Source organism: Anomalospiza imberbis, chromosome 16 (genome assembly GCF_031753505.1).
Source record: "Anomalospiza imberbis isolate Cuckoo-Finch-1a 21T00152 chromosome 16, ASM3175350v1, whole genome shotgun sequence".
In the NCBI taxonomy this organism is placed as follows: domain Eukaryota; kingdom Metazoa; phylum Chordata; class Aves; order Passeriformes; family Viduidae; genus Anomalospiza; species Anomalospiza imberbis.
Genome location: NC_089696.1, coordinates 16,238,754 through 16,257,645, shown reverse-complemented (window position 1 = coordinate 16,257,645; position 18,892 = coordinate 16,238,754). Strand labels below are relative to the sequence as shown.

The window sequence follows — 18,892 nt, the reverse complement described above, 5'->3', positions numbered from 1 at the left end:
CACGACCTTCCTTGGAAGGTTCTTGTCATTTGAATGAACACTGGGAGCTGCTTCAGCTGGTCCAACAAGCAATTTCTTCCTTGGCTAAAACAACAGTTTGGAGCTGTCCAAACTAAACTTAAAACCAAGAAATACTGTCCCTTCCCACCCCCAGCACTTAACCAGCTTCTTTTCTGAAAGAGGCACATAATTCTGAATTATTTAGAGATCCTATACTCTTGTATTTTATCTTCAGCTCATGCACAGAATAAATTATTTAAGACATTAACGTGATGGAAACTTGGAAACTAATGAAACATTAATTTGCATCCTGAACACAAGGAGGCAAGAGTGGTGAAACAAGGCAAGAGCCATGTGCAACACAAGCTTCGGATTTTGTTCCTATAGAAACTGTAGCAGAAAGTTCTGTATCTGCACCTCATGATGTCTTTTCTTCCACAGTTTATGTTTCTCTGACAACTCTAAATTCCTGCTGAACTTATAAAATACCCTTTAAATAATAACATAATTAAGTTGGAACTTAACACTTCCATCAAAGCAGAAAAAAATAGTAATAAAAAATAATTCAATTACTCTGTCCTTCAGAAGAAAGACATTTTCATTGCATGTGAAGATTCCCACCCGGTAGCCTCCCAAGCAGAATTCCTGCCCTCCTGGTTCATGCTATTTTTAGCCATTTGCTTGTGCAGCCTCAGCCCTGATGTGATGCCAGTGCAGCCCAAGCACACGGGTCAAATGGGCACTCCAAGTGCTCATTATTATACAGCAAAGTATTCTACCATTGTCCTTCTTCACTGTTTTTTCAGACATGTCTTATCACTTCAGAATAAACCCAGACATTTTCATAATTCTTTAAATCTGGTCTATTACCCTGGAAGCCTTATGGCAGGAGCGTACAGAAGAAAACCAACCCTGAGCCTGTATTCAAACACAATTCCATGCACTGCTTCAAAAACGGCATGCTAAAAATTAAATGAAGACTATTTATTAATTATAATAGTCTTCAAGCAATTTTATTTAATTTGTTTTATTTGAAATTGCTGTCCTGTGCCCAAAGAGAAACTCCCAGCGGGTTTCAGGGTGGGATCCCTGCTGATGCAGCTCAGAGGATGGTGGGACACACTCTGAGCAGCTTCCATCGCTGCCAGCAGCTCAGGAATGCTGCACAGCCTCCTGCAGCTCCCTCTGCCTCCAGCAATCCCTTTTTCAAAACCAACCCATCAGCCTCCCCAGGCAGCAGGCAGGACAGCTTCGCACTCCCGGCAGCACGGCTGCCCCGGCTCCCCCCACACTAGAAATCCATCGCTCCTCCTCAACCCAGGCGCTCTTGCCATTTGAGCACACCCACCACGGCACTCGGAAGTGCCAGATCCGCTCTGAGTCGCTCCGGAGAGCTGGGAGTGGTGCTGCAGAGCACCAGGGCAGTGCCCAGGAGGACAAGCTGCCTGCTGCCCTCCCAGCTCGCCCCGGCCGGGACGCTCCTCTGCCACCCACCCTGGGAACGGGCACTTGTGTCCCTGCCTCTTCCCAGCACAGCGTGTCCTCTGCCAGCCCCTTCGGTCTTCAAGCGCTTTTTGATCTTTCCAGCAGGAATTCCCTCTCTGCTAAGCAGGGCTCTGAGGCTTCTGGAGTGCCTGTCACTGCCCCAGATTAAATTAAACCAGCATTCCCAGGAAACAGGGCTTCGGCAAGCACTCCACATGGTTCCTCCAGCAATTACTGTGCACTTCCCAACTAACAGGTGAGGAGCTACAACTCAAAAGAAAGTGAAAAGAATCTTTTTTCCCCTTTTTACAAGCTGTTTGGGATGGAGATCCATACAAACCCCACCTCCCACCTGCCATGAATACTGAAGTTAGAGCTTTTGGGTACTGGCATCCTGATCATTTTGCAGGGTGAGCCCTCCACATGCAGGACTTAAAACTGGACATCTTAATTACTTGTCCATCACGTGTCCCCAGTCCCAGCTGCACTTAGAATATTTGTAAATTAAGCTTCAAACAGATCCATCCTACACACAGTTATTCTGAAGTGTTGGTGCACTTTTCAAATGAAGCAAAAAAGGGGAAGGGAAAAGCAAGCAAGGAAACCAACTTCAGGTATTATGTCTATGCCTGGTGCTCTGTAAGTAAATAAGAATGAAAAACAGGAAGATCAGCAACTCCAATCCCTGGATAAACCCTTTGTTGTTACTCTTTTAGACTTTTGTGGTCACTTTGAAAAAGTGCAGCTGAAGTCTCAAGGGTCCTGTCTGTCACTTTTGGGAGGAGATTTCAGGTGAAACTTTTGATTCAACATATTTAAATCTTCAGAAATAATACACAGAGTAGAACTAACTGTAAAGTAACTTACCTTTGATTTTTTGTTCAATGGCCTAGAACAAGAAAAAAGAAGTGTCAGTGATTTGTGCAGATAAGAGAGAAACCACATGTACACATACCACTTCATAAAGCAACATTAGCTTTTGACTTTCCTCTTTTTAAATGGTTTCAAGTTATTTAATTATCTACTTCAGAAGCCTCTCTCTAACCAACCCAGACCTATTATTCCTTATGTTTAAAAAGCTGTTTAAATGTTATAGAAGACAAAATTAATTTGAAAGATAACTACATGAAACAGACCAAATTAAACTTGCAAATTAAGATGTTTTAAGTGAGTTAAAAACTGTGCCTGGAAGCAAAGAGCTGCCGCCACTTTTATTGCAGAACAGGGCAGGGAAGGGGGAGTGACCTGGAAAAGAACAAGAGAGCAAATGCCAAAGCTTCAAGTCTTTCATTTGCAAGATTCAATGGGTTACACCTGTAATATGGCCAGGATGAGAGAGCTATTTGAATAAAAGTTTATCACAGGATAAAATGGGAGAGAAACGTTTCTTGTACGGAAGTGCACCTCCGTGGTGTGGTTTTAGCTGTACACCACAGTGAGACTGCTCAGGAAGGGGCTCCCAAAAGCACCAGCTCCTCCTCTGAGCTCCAGGGCTGCTCCCCCTCTTCCCCAGGCTCCCAAAGAAAGGCACTGCCCGTGGGGCCACAACTCCTCAGGATGCTTTCTGCTCACCAAACACGGTTAGAACATCTGCTTGGAAGCCTTGGCTGGTTCTGTGCTCCAGCACCTGGCTGAGCCAGGTTCTCGTGGTCATCTGCACAAAAAGGCCAATGGATACCCCAGAACGCTGCTCAGCACCAGCATGGGGCACAGCACAGCCCCTCCACAGCCCAGGTGTCACCTCTGGGACTGCTGCTGTCCCTGCACGCCTCCCTTCGGTCCCAGCCATGGAAACACTCGGGGCACTAACCCCAAGCACTGGTTTGTCCTTCCCAGCGCGGGTGTGTGGTGTCTCCCTGGCTCCTGCTGTGCCTGTGCGCACTCAGAGCTTCCTCTGGAGAGCTTTACTCTGCCCCTGCCCAGCTGGACCCAGCTCACCAGCCTGCCACTTGGCCCATGGACAGAGAATGAGAACTCAGAGCTTTTCTAACCACTTCTGCTGTTTGTGATGACCTGCAGCACCTGAAGAGATCCTGGAGAGCAAGGGGCACAGCCAGGGCTCCTGGCTGCCCTCTGTGCCAAGGTGCCCAAGAGAACACAATGAACATGTTTAGGCTGGGCTCTTGCAGACTCCATCAGGGTCTGGGAGGTTTTGCTGGCAAGCCTGTGGCTGTAAAACGAACCAGTCTGCTCCTGGAGCCATACCCAGCACCAGGCAATGGAATCAGAACTGCTGAGCAGCTTCACTCTGCTCCTACCCAAATGGAGGTGGTTAAAAACTGCATTTATGAGCTCCTCTCAAGCTCAGGGTCAATATTTAGAATCAATGGCCATGATGAGGATCTTGTCAGCAAACAGGGATTCTGAAGTATTAACAAGCATTTCTGTGACGTTTCCATTCCTAAACATCTTTGCTGTCAATATTTTCTTTTTTATTAAATTTTTATTCCCTACTACAAATTCTCTCATGGCATGTTTCCATACTGAAGAATAAGAAGATGCATTAAAATAAGGATGCAGCTGGAAGCCACTGCCTTAAAATGGCACTTCTAGTGTACTAGTAAGTACACTAACACTGAGGTGCTTCAAACCTGAGACTGCCTCAACTGACCATCAGGAAAAAGAAGGGTCATCCCAGATGAAAATTTAGTTTTATAAGAAACTACACAGAGCGAATTACAATGTTCGATATGTCAGTTACCTCTAAATAACTGACAGTACAGCTAAATTTAAAACATTAAATTAATAAGAAAACACTTCTTTTTACTAGTGATGAAACAAGTTACCTCTAAGCACAGGGGTTTATTCTCAGTGCTCCACATACCTTTTTTTGAGCAGCTTCCTTCTTCTTCTTGTCTTCTTTTCTCTTTTTCCTTTCTTCCATCAACTGTTCTTCCTCTTCTTGCACTAAATCCCTGAACCACACAGTTTGTAATTAACTCTCCCAAAATACAATCTGTACACACTTAGATTCATTTTAGAGCAATTATTTCACAGTGACATAAAGGAACTGGGGAATTCTGCTTCTAATTGGATCCTATTTCTACAGGGACTGTCACTGTCAGGGCAAGCCCCCAGCAACAGGACTTCAAGTGCAGATGTGGTGTCAAGCTACACGTTAGGAGTTCTTCCTTTGCAAAGCTTTCAATGGAGACCTAGACCTGAGTTCGGTTCACAAGAGCAAATTCAGGTGTTATTTAATCTCTCCCTGAACTGCTGGGACTGAGCTCGGGCACATCCCAGCCCGGAGTGCTCCTGCACGCAGCCCAAGCCACACACACCGTGTGCCCCAGCTCCCTCACGCCAAAGCAGCTCTGCCAGGAAGCACCCCAGCGTGGGCAGGGGCAGACCACAGCTGGCACAGCTGGGCCATTTCAGAGCTCCCGACCCGCGAAACAAAACCATAACTTGTCACAAGTGAAAGCAAAACTGGGAACGGTAACTCACGACACTCGCCACACAGCGTTTCTGCTCAAACCAGGCTGAGCAGGAGCAGCACTGGCCAGCTCGTGCTGCTTAAAAACAGACTTCCAAAGTTCTTTGGAGAAAAAGAACCAACAATGTCAGTATGGGGCAGTGACTACGTGGTTTGTATCTGCCTGGAAACACTGAGCTGGCTCTGTTTTAACCTCAAACCACCCATAAACCTCCACTTTTAAATAAGATAGTTTGATAGTCTGTCAGATGCAATGCAAATTGAATGTATTAAACCACAAGATAGTCCACAGGTACTAAAACTTTCATTACTTTTCTAGATATATAAACAACCAGTTAATTCTACTTTTAACTCAGCTCAAGTCCCTTTCAAAGCAAGTGCAGGCATCTGCTTCCACTGACCAAATTCTGATTTTTCAAGATCTTCTAATAACAGAAAGCAAGCATCAGTTACTTCTTTTAAGAAAGGAGGGCTTCTGATGTTCTAAGGTGTGCAAAATAATCAGCGAAGAGTGTTATTTCTGAGACCCCCTGCGCACTGCCAGAGGAACCACAACCCACCAAACACAATGTGGCTATTTTGCATTTTATCACAGCTTCATCAGCTGCCTGCAAGATCCACCCAGGACGGTCTCACTGCAAAAGCAATCTTGCATTTACAATTAAGTCTCAAAAATGATTTCATGGACAACTAAGAGGTCACACAGCCATCTACAGAAACAATTCCAGCTGGCCAGTTCCACTGAGAGCAATCCCTGCCCCTGTGCAAATCTGAGGCAATGATTAACCTGCAATGACATCCCTGCATTACAAAGGTGACACTTCAGCCAGTTCTGCCCCTCGCTGGCACACCCTGGGCATTTGGAACCACAGGGATGCTGGTGATACTGACCCTCAGTTTGGGTTAATCTGGGACAGTCCAGATCTTAACAGGCAATCTGAACTGGAGAACAGCACCAGGTCTGGAACCAGTGCAGAGGAAAGAGCTCCTAGAGATCCCAGCTCCTTCCTGCCAATACCCAGCTCAGGCACAGCTCCTGCCAGAGCACAACCACTGCTTTGCTCCGCGGGGGCACAGTGCTGGGCTGGGCCTCACCTCTGACTGCCTGCTGAGTTACAGCATCTGCAACAACCTGAGCAGAGTTCCAGGAGTTAAGACAGCCACCAGCACTCGTTCTGTATAACAAATTTCAGTCTGTCACATGCCAAAACTGCATCAACTGAAAAATCATTCTGCTTTTAGAAGAAAGCTGTAGCACATTCAAGAGCAAGCAGAATGCAAAGTAGTGTTTTCACAGAAAAAAAAAACCCTCATCAATCCTGCTACAGTTAAATCAACAGAATTACATTTCACTTCGGGAATACAGATGCTAACAACTAACATACCAATATCTCTGGAATAGTCTCCCACAGCATCACTGGGTTTTTGTCACACAGGAACAACAGAACTCCTAAATTCTGACACTGTGTTCATTCAATTTCTGTCTTTTCAAGGCAAACAGATTTTAGATTACAAAGCAAACTTAGGAGACATAAAATCTCCCTATGATTAGGATCAGAACTCTAGGTATTCCCTAGATAAAAAACATCCACCTATAGCTCGTTATAAGTTTTTAAGAGTATTAATTACCATTATAACACCAAATCTCAGAGCAAAACTAACCCAACTGTTACAACTAAGCAGCAACAGCAAAGCCCTTCCTGTCCCCGCCCTTCCCTAAAAACTTAACCCTTCAAGTAAGACAGGCCTATTCACCATCCTCATACACAAACTTAAACCTGAGACAAAAATTCACATTTGCCTCCTAAGTCACCAGAGTCTCACGCAGAACACCTGAATTTCCATTTCTGACAGCTGGAAGCATGAGTCTCCTTTATTCTTCCCAGCACACGAATCCACGGCCCTCTCACCAGCCAGCAGGCGATGGGATGGATGCCTCTGGCTCCAGCCTCTGTTAGAACACACGACAAGCTCCATTTCTGATGCTGCTCCTGGAGGAACAGAGGTGGAACGTGGCATTTCCCATTCATCACCCTGGACTCACGGCTCCCTGCTCCTGGGGGAGCACCAGCAGCAGCTCCACGGGCACCGCCGCAGGAGTCCGGGCTCGTGGTAACAACACAGAGCCAGAAAATGAACACGGTCCTTTGCTGGGCTTCCCTACACCTGGGAGACTCCATCCATCGACCCTGAGTGGCCAAAGTGCCTGCAGCAGCACGCTGCTCGTCAGCTGGCCGAGGAAAAGGACGAGCACTCCGCTGGACAAGGTGAATCTTAAACAGGTCTCTGTGATTTCCCCTGTCACACATGCACAGGCAATGTCCTCCTCCTCCTGTGTAACAGGATTAGCTTGCTCAAGGTTAAATGGCCTTCGCAGAAATGCAAACCATATTCTTCAATTTAGATCAAGTGAAAATAAAACACCCCGGCAATAGGAAATCCACATCGGAGGCAGAACAAAGGCCTCCGGTTTCAACAGCTTAACTTGAAAGGTGCTTTATTTTCAAGTGAGGCAAAATGAAAATGGATCTTGATCTCAGGAGAGACTGCACATTTAATGGCTCTGAGGATGGGCAAGGAGAAGCTGCTGTTATCTGCATAAATTTAAGCAGACCGAGGGTCAGATAAATATTTACTGTTATTTATTTAACAGTAAATTTTTGTTCCAATTGTGTACTCCAGCACAATTCTTCTTTGTATACAGAGGAAAAAAAACCCCAACAAACTACTAAAATGCTTTCCTCAATTAAGCTATTAAAAAAGCCCAAAACAAACAAAACCAACTTTTTAGTCTTCTAAGACAGGTTATCAAGACAGCACAAGGCATTTTATTTTTGTATGGCCTGATTTGTTATTTGGCTTCTGAAGTGGAAAAAGCTGTCATGCTCTAACTGCAAACATTTCGGGTAGTATTTGTATCAAAACATGCTTCACTTATTACTCTACTTCTTGAAAAAAAGAATGCTATTAATCTTTAATTTCTAGAGCTCCAGCTAGCATTGTAAAAATACCTGAGCTGAAACAGACATAGTTAACCTTTATTCTTATGTTGCAGAGGAGCAAAATCAAGTTCACCCATATTTCCCCTGGCAGAAAGGCTGAGGATGCAGTAATTAATGTTTGTGCAGCTTTGCTATCTTTGCTGCTACAATTTATCAAAGTGCAACATGTTTTGCCACAATAAAATCAAAATTATATCACCACACTGAGGAAATGATGGTTGCAAGAATCGTGAACTCCCATCACTGGAGGGATGAACAGAGGTATGGAGCAAACACACAAGTAAGAATTAGAAGTGATTATACACAGCAGCTTCTGAAACCAAGGTAAAATTTCCAGTGATGGACATTTTATTTTTAATAAATAAATAAATCCTTTCTACCATTTGCTCTTCTTCTAGTTATAAATTAACTCGCAGTGCTACAGGTGGAACACTGCCAGGTAGCTACAGGTAAGTAACAGGGATTGAAAGATCTTTAACAATTCTGCAAAGACAGCACCACGTGTTCAACCTACAGATGATCTTCTACACAGACTTTCAAACGTTGCTGAGACTGATAAATCTTCTGTATTCTGACCTACGAGTTCCTTCATCTCTCAATTTCTTGAAATGACATAGTTACATAAAATTGCCAATGAAAGTGGCTGTAGAGTTCTGTAGAAACCAACAGCTAGCTTTCCTACTCACCAGCATTCTACAAAAATCAATTATAAAATGTGTATTTTGATTAAAATGGGATCCTACAATTCCTTTATCAATGCCATCCACAAAACAGCACACTACACCAAAGGAGCACTTGGAGTTTATGGAATAGACACCAGTACTTTGAAGTTAACAAAATAATCCCAACAACCCCTGCCAGTGCCTCAGATGGAAAGGCTCTGGCACCTGAACCCACCCAGCGTGTTCCTGGGAGCACTGAGAGCCTCAGGCAGTGAGAACAAAACAAACCCACTCATTTCCAGACGTGTGTGTGTGTGTGTGTGTGTGTTCTTTCCAGCTATTAACAGAGACGAGAGGTGCTGCCAAGCTCAAAACCGGTAAAAAAATACTTCAATGAATAATTAATTAGAAAGTGTGTATCAGCTACTTTTTTGCTTTTAAATACCTCAGGTCGTTAAACTTCCACCCTAAAAGAGAAACGACAGAATTCTACCTACCTCGTCTGCCACTGCCCATCACCTGGGATCCACTCAGCTCTCCGATTTCCCTAATACAGAAGCTGGCTCATCAGGATGATGCTCCCAAATACAAATGGCCCATAATTCTGGAATATTTGTGCTAGTTTTGCCCTCGAGTTTCACCCAAGATGTTCGCTGCTACGCAAGCAGACAAAAGACAGATCTCTTTCCCAAGAAGTTTATCATCCAAGTACACAGGACTCCAGCAGCAGCCATGAACAATCCCTATCTTCCTGTAACAACTGAGGAACAAGGAAGGCAGATTAAACTGCTCCTCCATAATCAACTGCTCAAGCCCAGCACCAAGGCTGCCCCTGTGCAGGCTGCTGCAGTGCTGCTGCTGCAGAGGCAGCACAGCCTGCACAGGGGCTGCTGTGACCCTGAGACACCAAAGGGACCCCATGGGGGCCACCTGGCAACCCTGCACAGCCTCCAAAGGTGTCTGTGGAGGAGAAAGGGGGCTGTCATTTTACCCCAGTGTCTGTAAAGGTCTTGAAAGCATGAACAGAATGTTTTCTCTGCAGTGAACTCTTCCCATTTCACAGCAGATATCTCTCCATAAGAAGTTTATCAGGAAAAAGTCCCACCTCCAGAAACCCAACAGAAAACCAAATGCTTACACACCAAGAGAAACAACTACATTTATCCCTGGTTTATATGTCTCTATCACTGGGCCAGCTCTATGTTTTCCCTGCAGCAGATAAAAATATCACAGAAATACGGCGGTTATTATTGCATGAAATCATAAAAATCAGTTGTACAGCAATAACTTTACAGAGCACATGGATGAAAGCTAGAGGTGAGAAGCTTGCTCTCCCAAAACATGGCCAGTCTGCAACCAAGGTGGGCAGAAGCAAAGGTGAATGGAAGCAATGGAGACTCTTCCCTATGGTTTGCATGCTTGTGAAGCAACACTCAAACCCCTGCGTTTGGGAACATGATTGTCAACGAATTTCAGATATTTACCTTCTCTCAGTTCCACATAAATGAGGCAGGAAAGCCCTGTTTACCAAACAGAATTGAAAAGTTATTGCTTAAATCAGAAGAACTAAATGGTGATTTTTAGCAGTCCTGATTTTAACCAAATTTAACTCTTAGATTTCCCCAGTTAACAGCAGACTGCTCTTGCTGAGGCTGATCAGGTGACATTTGCTTTGTAACAGGATACCACAACAGAGTGTGCAATGGATTTATTTGAATCACTGTCCCGAGCCATGCACCAAGCTTAGTTTTGAGACCTGGAATATTTGCACTGCACCAGGCATGTATGAATTTTAGAGAGAACACACACCAAATGAGGACTCTTTTCCAAAAGGCCAGACAAGCCAGCTGCTAATCCTGAGTGTAAAACAGGAATCACTCCAACGGGATAAGCAAGCTGCACTGAAAGCTGTCATACTTTTCCTATCACAAACCCACAGTCTAGGCCGATATTCCCAGTAAGATAAAAAAGTGTATTTGCTACCCATTAATTTCTAAGCATAAACTCCAGAAGTGACTTCAGAACACACACAAAACAAAGCCGTGGAGTTCACAGTCTACATCCACACCGTGAAATCTGAGATTAACATAAACTCTAGCACAGGTCTATGTACCTTCTCAGGAGAGGATATTTGCTCTTTTACAGTTTGACTAGGTCACTGTAAATTTAATAAGACTGTAAATAATGACATTGGAGGGAGAACGAGGGCTATCTGCTGAGCTCTACCCCAGTAAAACAATTAATCAGGTCTATCCAGCACAGGCATGCCATGGTTTATCAGCTGTGTGCTCACACAACGAGAGCTCCCTGGCTAAACATAAACCAGCCAGGGCATTAATGTGAACTTCAAACCAGTTCTGAATCTTTCAAATGAATAAAACATACTCCTCTGCGTCAGAGAGACACGGAGACCCGTTCCATAGCAGAATTTACTCTCCAAACACCGAATTTTGGAAGCGCTGTAGTTTTCTTTCACTTCCTCTCACTCTCGTCGCTGCCTGCCAGCATGACAAGATCTCTGCTAAGGTCATAAAAATGTGAAGATCTCCTGACTTACTACAACTGGCACCAAGTACTGCTCTGAACTCAGCACTCTGTCACTCTGAATAACGCAGCTCTGGAATCACTCCTGGCACTGCGACTGCAGCGAGCCCCTGAATGCTGAGGGGGTAACAGCAACGTGCCAAAGGTATCCTAGAGGTTCCCAGGTACCCCGATTATTCCCTGTATTTCAACAACAACGTGGGAAAAATCATTCACACTTAAGAGTATTACCAAGAAAACAGAAAAGGAAGAATGCCCTGAGAGCAGGGGGAAGCAAAGCAGTTTTCACAGTACAATCACAGCTCACCCTGGAAGCTGGAGACTGCACGGGCACAGGAAAGAAGGAAAAAAGCAGGGCACCAAACCTGAGATTCTATCAGCTATACTCAGGGCTCGGGCACATCTCAAATGGCCCCAGTGGATCTCCCTTTAACAGATCACTAGCAAAAGGCCTTTAAAGGTCCAACTGAAAAAGAACCCAGAAAGGAAGCAGGACAGAAGTTGAAAACAAAGAATGTAACCGACAGAGCAGACACTTTGAGAAAGTCACCTGACCAAAAGCAAACGGTGCCGAAGAAACAACTACTTAAACACAAAAGCGATACACCTTACGCACAGAACTCCTCCTTCAACGTGACTCTGAACTCCCGAGCTAAGGAGTTAACTCCCGAGCCCATTCTGTCAAGCTCTCATTCTAAAAACTACACATAAACAGGAAACTCACCAGCCAACTCTTCACGGCAAAAGAGGCAGAGCCAGCAGCTATATGGCAACACGGATTTTATTCGAGGTCTTGCCACAACTGTCTTGCCTCCAAACAATATTTGGCTGAAGTGTATAAAAGAACCCCAAACCCTTCATTTATTTTTCAATTATTGTTAGGTACTACAATTTAGTGCAGAAAAGGTATTTTTCTCTTCAAAAACCTCCCCTATTAAAGAAACTGTATTGAACATCTGAAGTTGTTAAACAAAAAAAAAAAAACAGCTAAAAAGGTGTTTAGTCTACAGAATTAAATAAACTTGCAGACATTTCCCCATGCAATAGAGAACGTTTTCAAATTCAGAGGTTTTTTTTTTTTTTATCCTTACAATTAACAAGAGATTAAAGCTCCCGATAAAGCCCACAATTACTCCTAGCCCTAGGCCACCTTTCCATCTAAATAGTGGGAGGGAATTTAAATGAGTCTCTTACCTGCTTAGTTTTCTTTCGACTTCTTTGGTAGCTTTAGCTTCCAATTCTCTGCAACAGAAAGTGGTATTGGTTTCCATGTCAACAGCAATGCAGCAGGAAAATAAAACTGGTGCGGGTCAGGATGCACAGGGAGCTCCAGGTGGGGTTGGTCAGGAGGGACGAGGGAGAGCACGGATCGCCAGGGACCGGCGGCGGGCGACGGCAGCGGGCAAGACCTGCGTCTGCCCCCGCCGTGCGCCCCGGCAGCATCCCCGTCCCCACACCTGCCGCCCTGCGCGCCCATCCGCATCCGCATCCTCATCCTCATCCGCATCCCGGTCCCCATCCCCGTCCCCATCCTCATCCCATCCCCGTCCCCATCCCCGCGCCCCACACCCACCCCCGGCTGCCCTCCCTGCACTTCCCCGGCTCAAGGACTTTGAGGAAAACGATTCTGCTGCATCACTTCAGCCGGCAGCGCGGTTCGAGCGCGGCACCGGGACGCTCCGTGCGGCACCGGGACGCTCCGTGCCGCACCGGGACGCTCCGTGCCGCACCGGCGGCCCCGGGCGCTGCCGGCCCCGCAGAGCGAACTCCGAGCTGGGGAGGGCACGGCTCGGCCCGGGGCGGGGGGAACGGGACACACCGCTCCGGGCGGGCGCCGCGACCCCTCCGGGCGGCCCCTGCGCCGGCGGCGCCGCCGCGGGAAGCCCGATCCCGCCCGCCGCGGCCCCGCGGGGCTGCCCCGCCGCCCGGCCCTTCCCCCGCCCGGCCCGGCGCGGCGCCGCCCGCCCGCCCCGGTACCTCATGTATGTAAAGTGCTCGGAGTCCGTCCCGGAGGCTGCGGCGCGGGCCCGGCGCGGCCGGCGGCTCTAGGCGGGCTGAGCCCGGCGCTGCGGAGCGGGAGGGCCCGGCAGCTGCAGCCGCAGCTCCGCCGCCATTTCCTGCCGCCGCCGCCCGCCCGCCCCGCGCGCAGGAAGCGAACCCGCCCCGGCCGCGCTTCCGGGGCGCCGGCACGGAGGGAGCGGGGCCGGGAGAGGGGGGCAGCAGGGCCGGGAGCGGGACAGGAACGGGGGGAGCAGGGCCGGGAGCGGGGGAGCGGGACAGGAACGGGGGGAGCAGGGCCGGGAGCGGGGGAGCGAGAGAGGGAACGGGGGAACGGGACAGGAACGGGGGGAGCGGGACAGGAACGGGGGGAGCGGGACAGGAACGGGGGGAGCGGGACAGGAACGGGACAGGAAGGGGGAGCGGGACAGGAACGGGACAGGAACGGGGGGAGCGGGACAGGAACGGGGGGAGCGGGACAGGAACGGGGGAACGGGACAGGAACGGGGGGAACGGGACAGGAACGGGGGAACGGGACAGGAACGGGGGGAACGGGACAGGAACGGGGGAACGGGACAGGAACGGGGGGAACGGGACAGGAACGGGGGAACGGGACAGGAACGGGGGGAACGGGACAGGAACGGGGGAACGGGACAGGAACGGGGGAGCGGGACAGGAACGGGGGAACGGGACAGGAACGGGGGAGCGGGACAGGAACGGGGGAACGGGACAGGAACGGGGGAACGGGATAGGAACGGGGGAGCGGGGCCGGGAACGAGGGAGCGGGAGAGGAACGGGGGGAGCGGGACAGGAACGGGGGAGCGGGGCCGGGAACGGGGGGAGCGGGACGGGAACGGGGCTCCCCAGCATGCAGGGAGCGGGACCCCGAGCCCAGCCCGGGCCGCTCCTCGGGGCTGGGAGCACGGGAGCCTCGGGCCGGGTCCGTCCGGGTCACAGAGTCACGGAATCATCTCTTCGCCTGCGGCTGTGCAGGGGGCTTTGGGTGGGAGATCAGGAAGGCTTCTTCCTCAGAGGGTGCTGGCACTGCCCGGGCTCCCCAGGGAATGGTCCCGGCCCCAAGGCTGCCAGAGCTCCAGGAGCGTTTGGACAGCGCTCCAGGGATGCTCAGGGTGGGGGTGTTGGGGTGGGCTCTGCACAGCCAGGAGCTGGGCTGGATGATCCCTGTTGGTCCCTTCCAGCTCAGGAGATTCTGCTCTTCTGTGATCAAGGCTGGAAGTGACCTTTACAATCATCCAGTCCAGCTTCCAGCAGCACTGCCACCGTAACCCCTATACCCCAAAACTACATCACCCAGTGCCAGATCAGACGCCTCTCAAACACTCTCAGGGATCGGAACTCCACCCCCTCCCTGGGCAGCCCCTTCCAAAGCGTGACCACCTGAAAAGTGGAAAATAATTCTAATACCTAATCTGAACCTCCTGTGTCTCAGCTTAAGGCCATGTCCTTTTGTCCTCCCTCTGCAGCATGGTAGAGGAGATGAGCCCCACCTCACTACACCCTCCTGGTTGGGGACTTGTGGGGAGCAATGAGGTCCCACACACCAATGTAGTCTTTATTTATCCCAGTCACACACAGGAATTCCAGGCACTGTCTCACCAAGCACCCTCAGCAGAACACAATCGTTCCCCAAGCGATGCAGGACAAGGCACAGGTGGACATTAACATCCATTTCCACGCGTGTTCTCCCTGTGTGGGGCAGTTCCCCCAGGGTACTGCTGCTGTGCCAGCTCTGTGCCGAGCCTGGGGCATCAGTAACTGGCAGATAAGAGGAGTTAATGTCTAAATTAGCACACTAACATTTCTCTAAACCTTCCACTGACTCTGTTGGGTTGAAGGAGGGAATAGAAATGTCCCCAGCACTGGCAAACTTGGTGAGAGATCGATGTATGTGAACATGAAGCTTAATCCAAAACACAGAGAAACTTCAGTTACAGCAAATGAAGAGTGAGGAGTGCGTGAGCCACGCTCTGTTAATGGACTAGGCTTCTGAGATCAGAAAAATCAAACCAGTCAAGGAACTGATAATGGATTGGAACTGAGAGTGGTAATGTCAGGAACACACAAGACTGAGAGTGGATGAGAATTCCCAGTAAATGGTTCTGCATCTGACAAGCACTCCCAACCAAGGTTTTGTTGCCATGGGGAAGTTCTTGCCCTCTCCTAGACTCCAGCTGCACATTGGCACCAGCATTTTCAAGCCCAGTTTTTGGCCTTTGCCTTTCTTACCAATGCTGGTGAGAAAAGGAATGCTGTTTGATTCCTCTGTTGGACAAATGGATGCCCTGGGCACATGAGCCATTGTCCCTGGAAATCTGCTGCAGCATCCACTGTCCTTCTGCCAGCTTGAACGAAGTACAGCGTTTTTCAGCTGAAGATCTTATAGTATTCGAGGCAAGGTTTATGACAATGCAGAGTGGCCAGTGAGTGTATTTTTGTCCTTAGAGGCTCAGTAATGCAGAGTGCATCACTGTGAGCTGCACAAGCGCAGCCGTGAAGTGGCAGTTTGAAATCAGCTTCTCGGTGTCTTAACTTGTAATAATTTGGTCTTGTTTATTTTTCTTCATATGAAAAAGTTTGTACTGTCATGTAATTGTGAGTAACTGAAAGCCATTATTTCCTGAAGTGTGACTCAGCTCTCTCTCCCTGTTCCATTCACAGCAGCCCTGTTTCGGGTCTCTTTGGAGGCACTACACGTGGTGTAGGAGGGCTGCTGTTAAGTCTGTCCTCAGTTGGGAAGGCTGATGAATTCATTATGTACTCCTGTTATGTCAGTTTGTTAACTGTATTGTGCCACTGTCAATAAAATTCATAGTCAAGTTCTGCAGCTTTCTTTATTATTTTAGATTGTTCTCTAATGTTATTTATGCACGTGCTCCTAGCAACTAGACCGCTGCAGCAGTGGCTTTCTTTCTGCATGTAAGTGCTGCAGCTGGGTCTACACATCAGCAAAGCCTCTGCAGGAACCAACCCCGGCATCTCCTCCTTGCATCAGCCTCATGATCTTACCTCTCACCCTCACAAGCAGCACTTTGCTCAGCTGAGTTCTGACACGTATGACGCTGGTGAATTCCTGGATAGACTAGGGAAATTCAGGAATCCTCAAAGAGGAAGAATGTTTTATTCTAGAAGAAGCAGCACATTGAGCTTCACCCATGCAAAAGCCCATCATCCAAAGCAGTGGTACTGGGTGCTGGCTGGAAGCAGCACTCAGGTGTTAACTACTCCTGGTCTTAGCCTTAATATGTGCTGAGTGCAGAGTTATTTGGGAACTGGGGTTCTGGAGGACCTTCTCTCCTGCTTACTACCGTTCTTTGGTTCGTTCTTTGTCCCTTGCTGCTCTCTGAATCTTGGACCTCTGGACTTCTTTGCCAAGGACCCAGATTCAGTGTCTGCCAGCAAAGGGACAGCAAAACACCTCTGTGCTTAAAATGATGTTCGTAACCACCTGGCTTTGGAGCTGCTTTCAGCCTGAAGGGTAGATAAATCCTTAGCCCCCATCTGTGTAAAGTCAGTGCTTCTCTTCCTCGTGGGATCCCTGCCCCAGGACCCCCTGTGCTCCTGGATGGGAAGGAGCACTCTGGGCAGCGTGTGCAGGGAGGAACCAGCTCGTGCCCCCCACCATGCTCCCTCCTCACCCTGGCACTGCTGTCCTTCCCTGACATGGGTTTGCACGGCTCCGCAGCACTCTGGTCACACATGGCATTAGAAATCAGAAATCATGGAAGCAACTCTTCAGGGGCAGACAACCAGCTCACACTCAGGCCGCTGCCAGGGCTGGGCCCGTGTGGTTACACTTTCACCACTCGGCAAACATGCCCTCCTGGGCTCTGATCCCCAAATATCCTCTCCCAGCAACAGCAGCCACCACCTGCACCCTGCCAGCCTGGCACACACACACATCCTCCCATCATCACATCCCCATTCACTTTTTAATTAGGATTTTCATATCATCAGAGCAAGAGAATGAGCTGCAGGAGGCAGAGAAATGCACTGCCTGAAAACAGTTAAAGAGGAGCTGGCGCCATTTCAGCGTTCCCATCCCCTCCGCCCTTCCCCTTCAGCTGCAGTTTGCTCTCAAGGCAAAGGAAGCCGACATGTTAGGAAATACTTTCTGCTTCATGTCTGGGGAAAAGAGAGCTGGGGCTGTCTCAGGAGAAGCTGGGGCCTGGGGACATGGAGAATTTGCCGTCAATAACTCGCAGCCGCTTGCTCCGTTCAGCATCAGCACACAGAGCGGAGCCGCTGTCACCGGCAAAACAGATTGTTTTCAAAATTGCTCTGGACTTAAATAATCTGAACGAGCTGATTTGACAGACAAGGGAAAACAGTCTCCTCATCAATGTGGTGGCTCTGTGTTCCTCTGCAAGGAGGCTCCTCTCTTTTTCATTGTAGACGCTTTATTTAAGGATTTAAAAATAGCCCAGGCGACGGCAAGAGGTGGCAATATAAAAGTACTGAACAGGCAGCACTTACTGATAAAACAATCCCTGCCCCAGAGCCTGTCAGTGCAGTCAGCTGGGCTGTGTGTTAGAGAGGAACATCTGGGACTCCGAGGATCCTTAATTAGGAGAAAAACCCACAAATGACATAACTGGAAGTTGGTAGCAGAAAGTGTTGGGCTTGCCTTCCAATCAGCCCTGAAAGCAGCTGGAAACAGACCTGGAAAGCAAGGAACAGCACCCCGTGCTGAGGCTGGGGCTTACACAGTCGGTTTCATTTCATGGGCTGCAGCAGCAGCAAACAGCCCCGAGATCTGTGCCTGGGAGAACATTCCCTGCCTTTCCTTCGAGCCCCGGCGCCTTGGCAGCACTCAGAGCGATCAGAGCAGGGCAGAGCAGGCACTTGGGGTTATTAAATGAGGATTTAATCCTGCCCTTTAAATCAGAAAAAAAATTATCAAAGATGAAGGATTTCCCTGTGTTTTAAAGCCAGTCCAACTTGCATTCCCTGATCTGCCTTTGGGAAGGCTGCCAACTGCAAAATGGAATCGCTGAGCCTGGATTTCACTCTGCATCCAGCCAATTACGGCAGCCTCGCGTCCCCGCGCTTGGAAGTGGTGCAGTACAAGAGACTGACAACATCCAATCTTTATTTATTTACCAGGGCTGCATTGCACTTCCCAAGGGAATCACAGTGCTGGGCTTCCTGCAGCCCTCCCCAGGTCCCATGCTCTGCACTGCTCAGGTGCCAGTGAGCATGGCCCAGTCCAAACCCCTGTGGGGCTGGTGGGGGTGTCCCCCAGCCCCAAAGGTTCCCCTCGAGATGCTGCCACAGCAGTGGGTCCAGCCTCCCTGGCCATCACTTGCCCTGTGGGTGGCTCAGCCGATTTGCCCACATGAAGTCTGCTGGCTCTGCTTGTGCTGGACTCCCTTCCACAGCCATGGCTCTTTCTAACTTGTTTCTAGGTTTTTGCTAATCAAAAATACAATTTCAAAAAAATAGTGGGGCATTTTTGGAGAGCCCACAGAGCTACAAGCCACCAGCAAGAAGATACAGATGATGCGTGCAGGGAGAAGTGCTTCCCCTCCTGTTTCTGCCCCCCAGTCTCAGCTGTTTGCCATGGCCTCATGCAAACACTGCTGCTCACAGAGGAAACAGCTTCCCCTGCCTCCAGCCCAGCTACATCCCCGGCAGAGCTCACCCGTCCGCCGGGACTAATCTCGACTGGTGAATTGGTGAGAGGGACGCGAGCGGCTTCTCCAGAGAAAATGCCAGAGCCCCGGGAGAGGAGCGGGAGCGCCTGG

The 18,892-nt window shown here is 48.9% G+C and overlaps 1 protein-coding gene across 11 annotated transcripts in view; it reads right to left on the bottom strand.

Moving 5' to 3' along the window:
- TNRC6A (trinucleotide repeat containing adaptor 6A) overlaps positions 1 to 13,269 on the bottom strand; it is a 42,773-nt gene extending 29,504 nt beyond the window's left edge. For 5 of the 11 annotated variants that reach the window (XM_068207338.1, XM_068207339.1, XM_068207342.1 and 2 more), the window contains exons 1-5: positions 13,107 to 13,269; positions 12,324 to 12,371; positions 10,070 to 10,105; positions 4,310 to 4,400; positions 2,353 to 2,374 (exon numbers count right to left, since the gene is read on the bottom strand). In XM_068207338.1, the coding sequence (XP_068063439.1) occupies positions 2,353 to 2,374; positions 4,310 to 4,400; positions 10,070 to 10,105; positions 12,324 to 12,371; positions 13,107 to 13,111 (202 nt within the window). In that variant the 5' untranslated portion in view covers positions 13,112 to 13,269. Of the gene's footprint in view, positions 1 to 2,352; positions 2,375 to 4,309; positions 4,401 to 10,069; positions 10,106 to 12,323; positions 12,416 to 13,106 lie in introns of those variants that run through there. The other 6 variants (XM_068207340.1, XM_068207344.1, XM_068207345.1 and 3 more) reach the window with 3 other exon arrangements.
- Between the last annotated feature and the right edge of the window lie 5,623 nt (positions 13,270 to 18,892).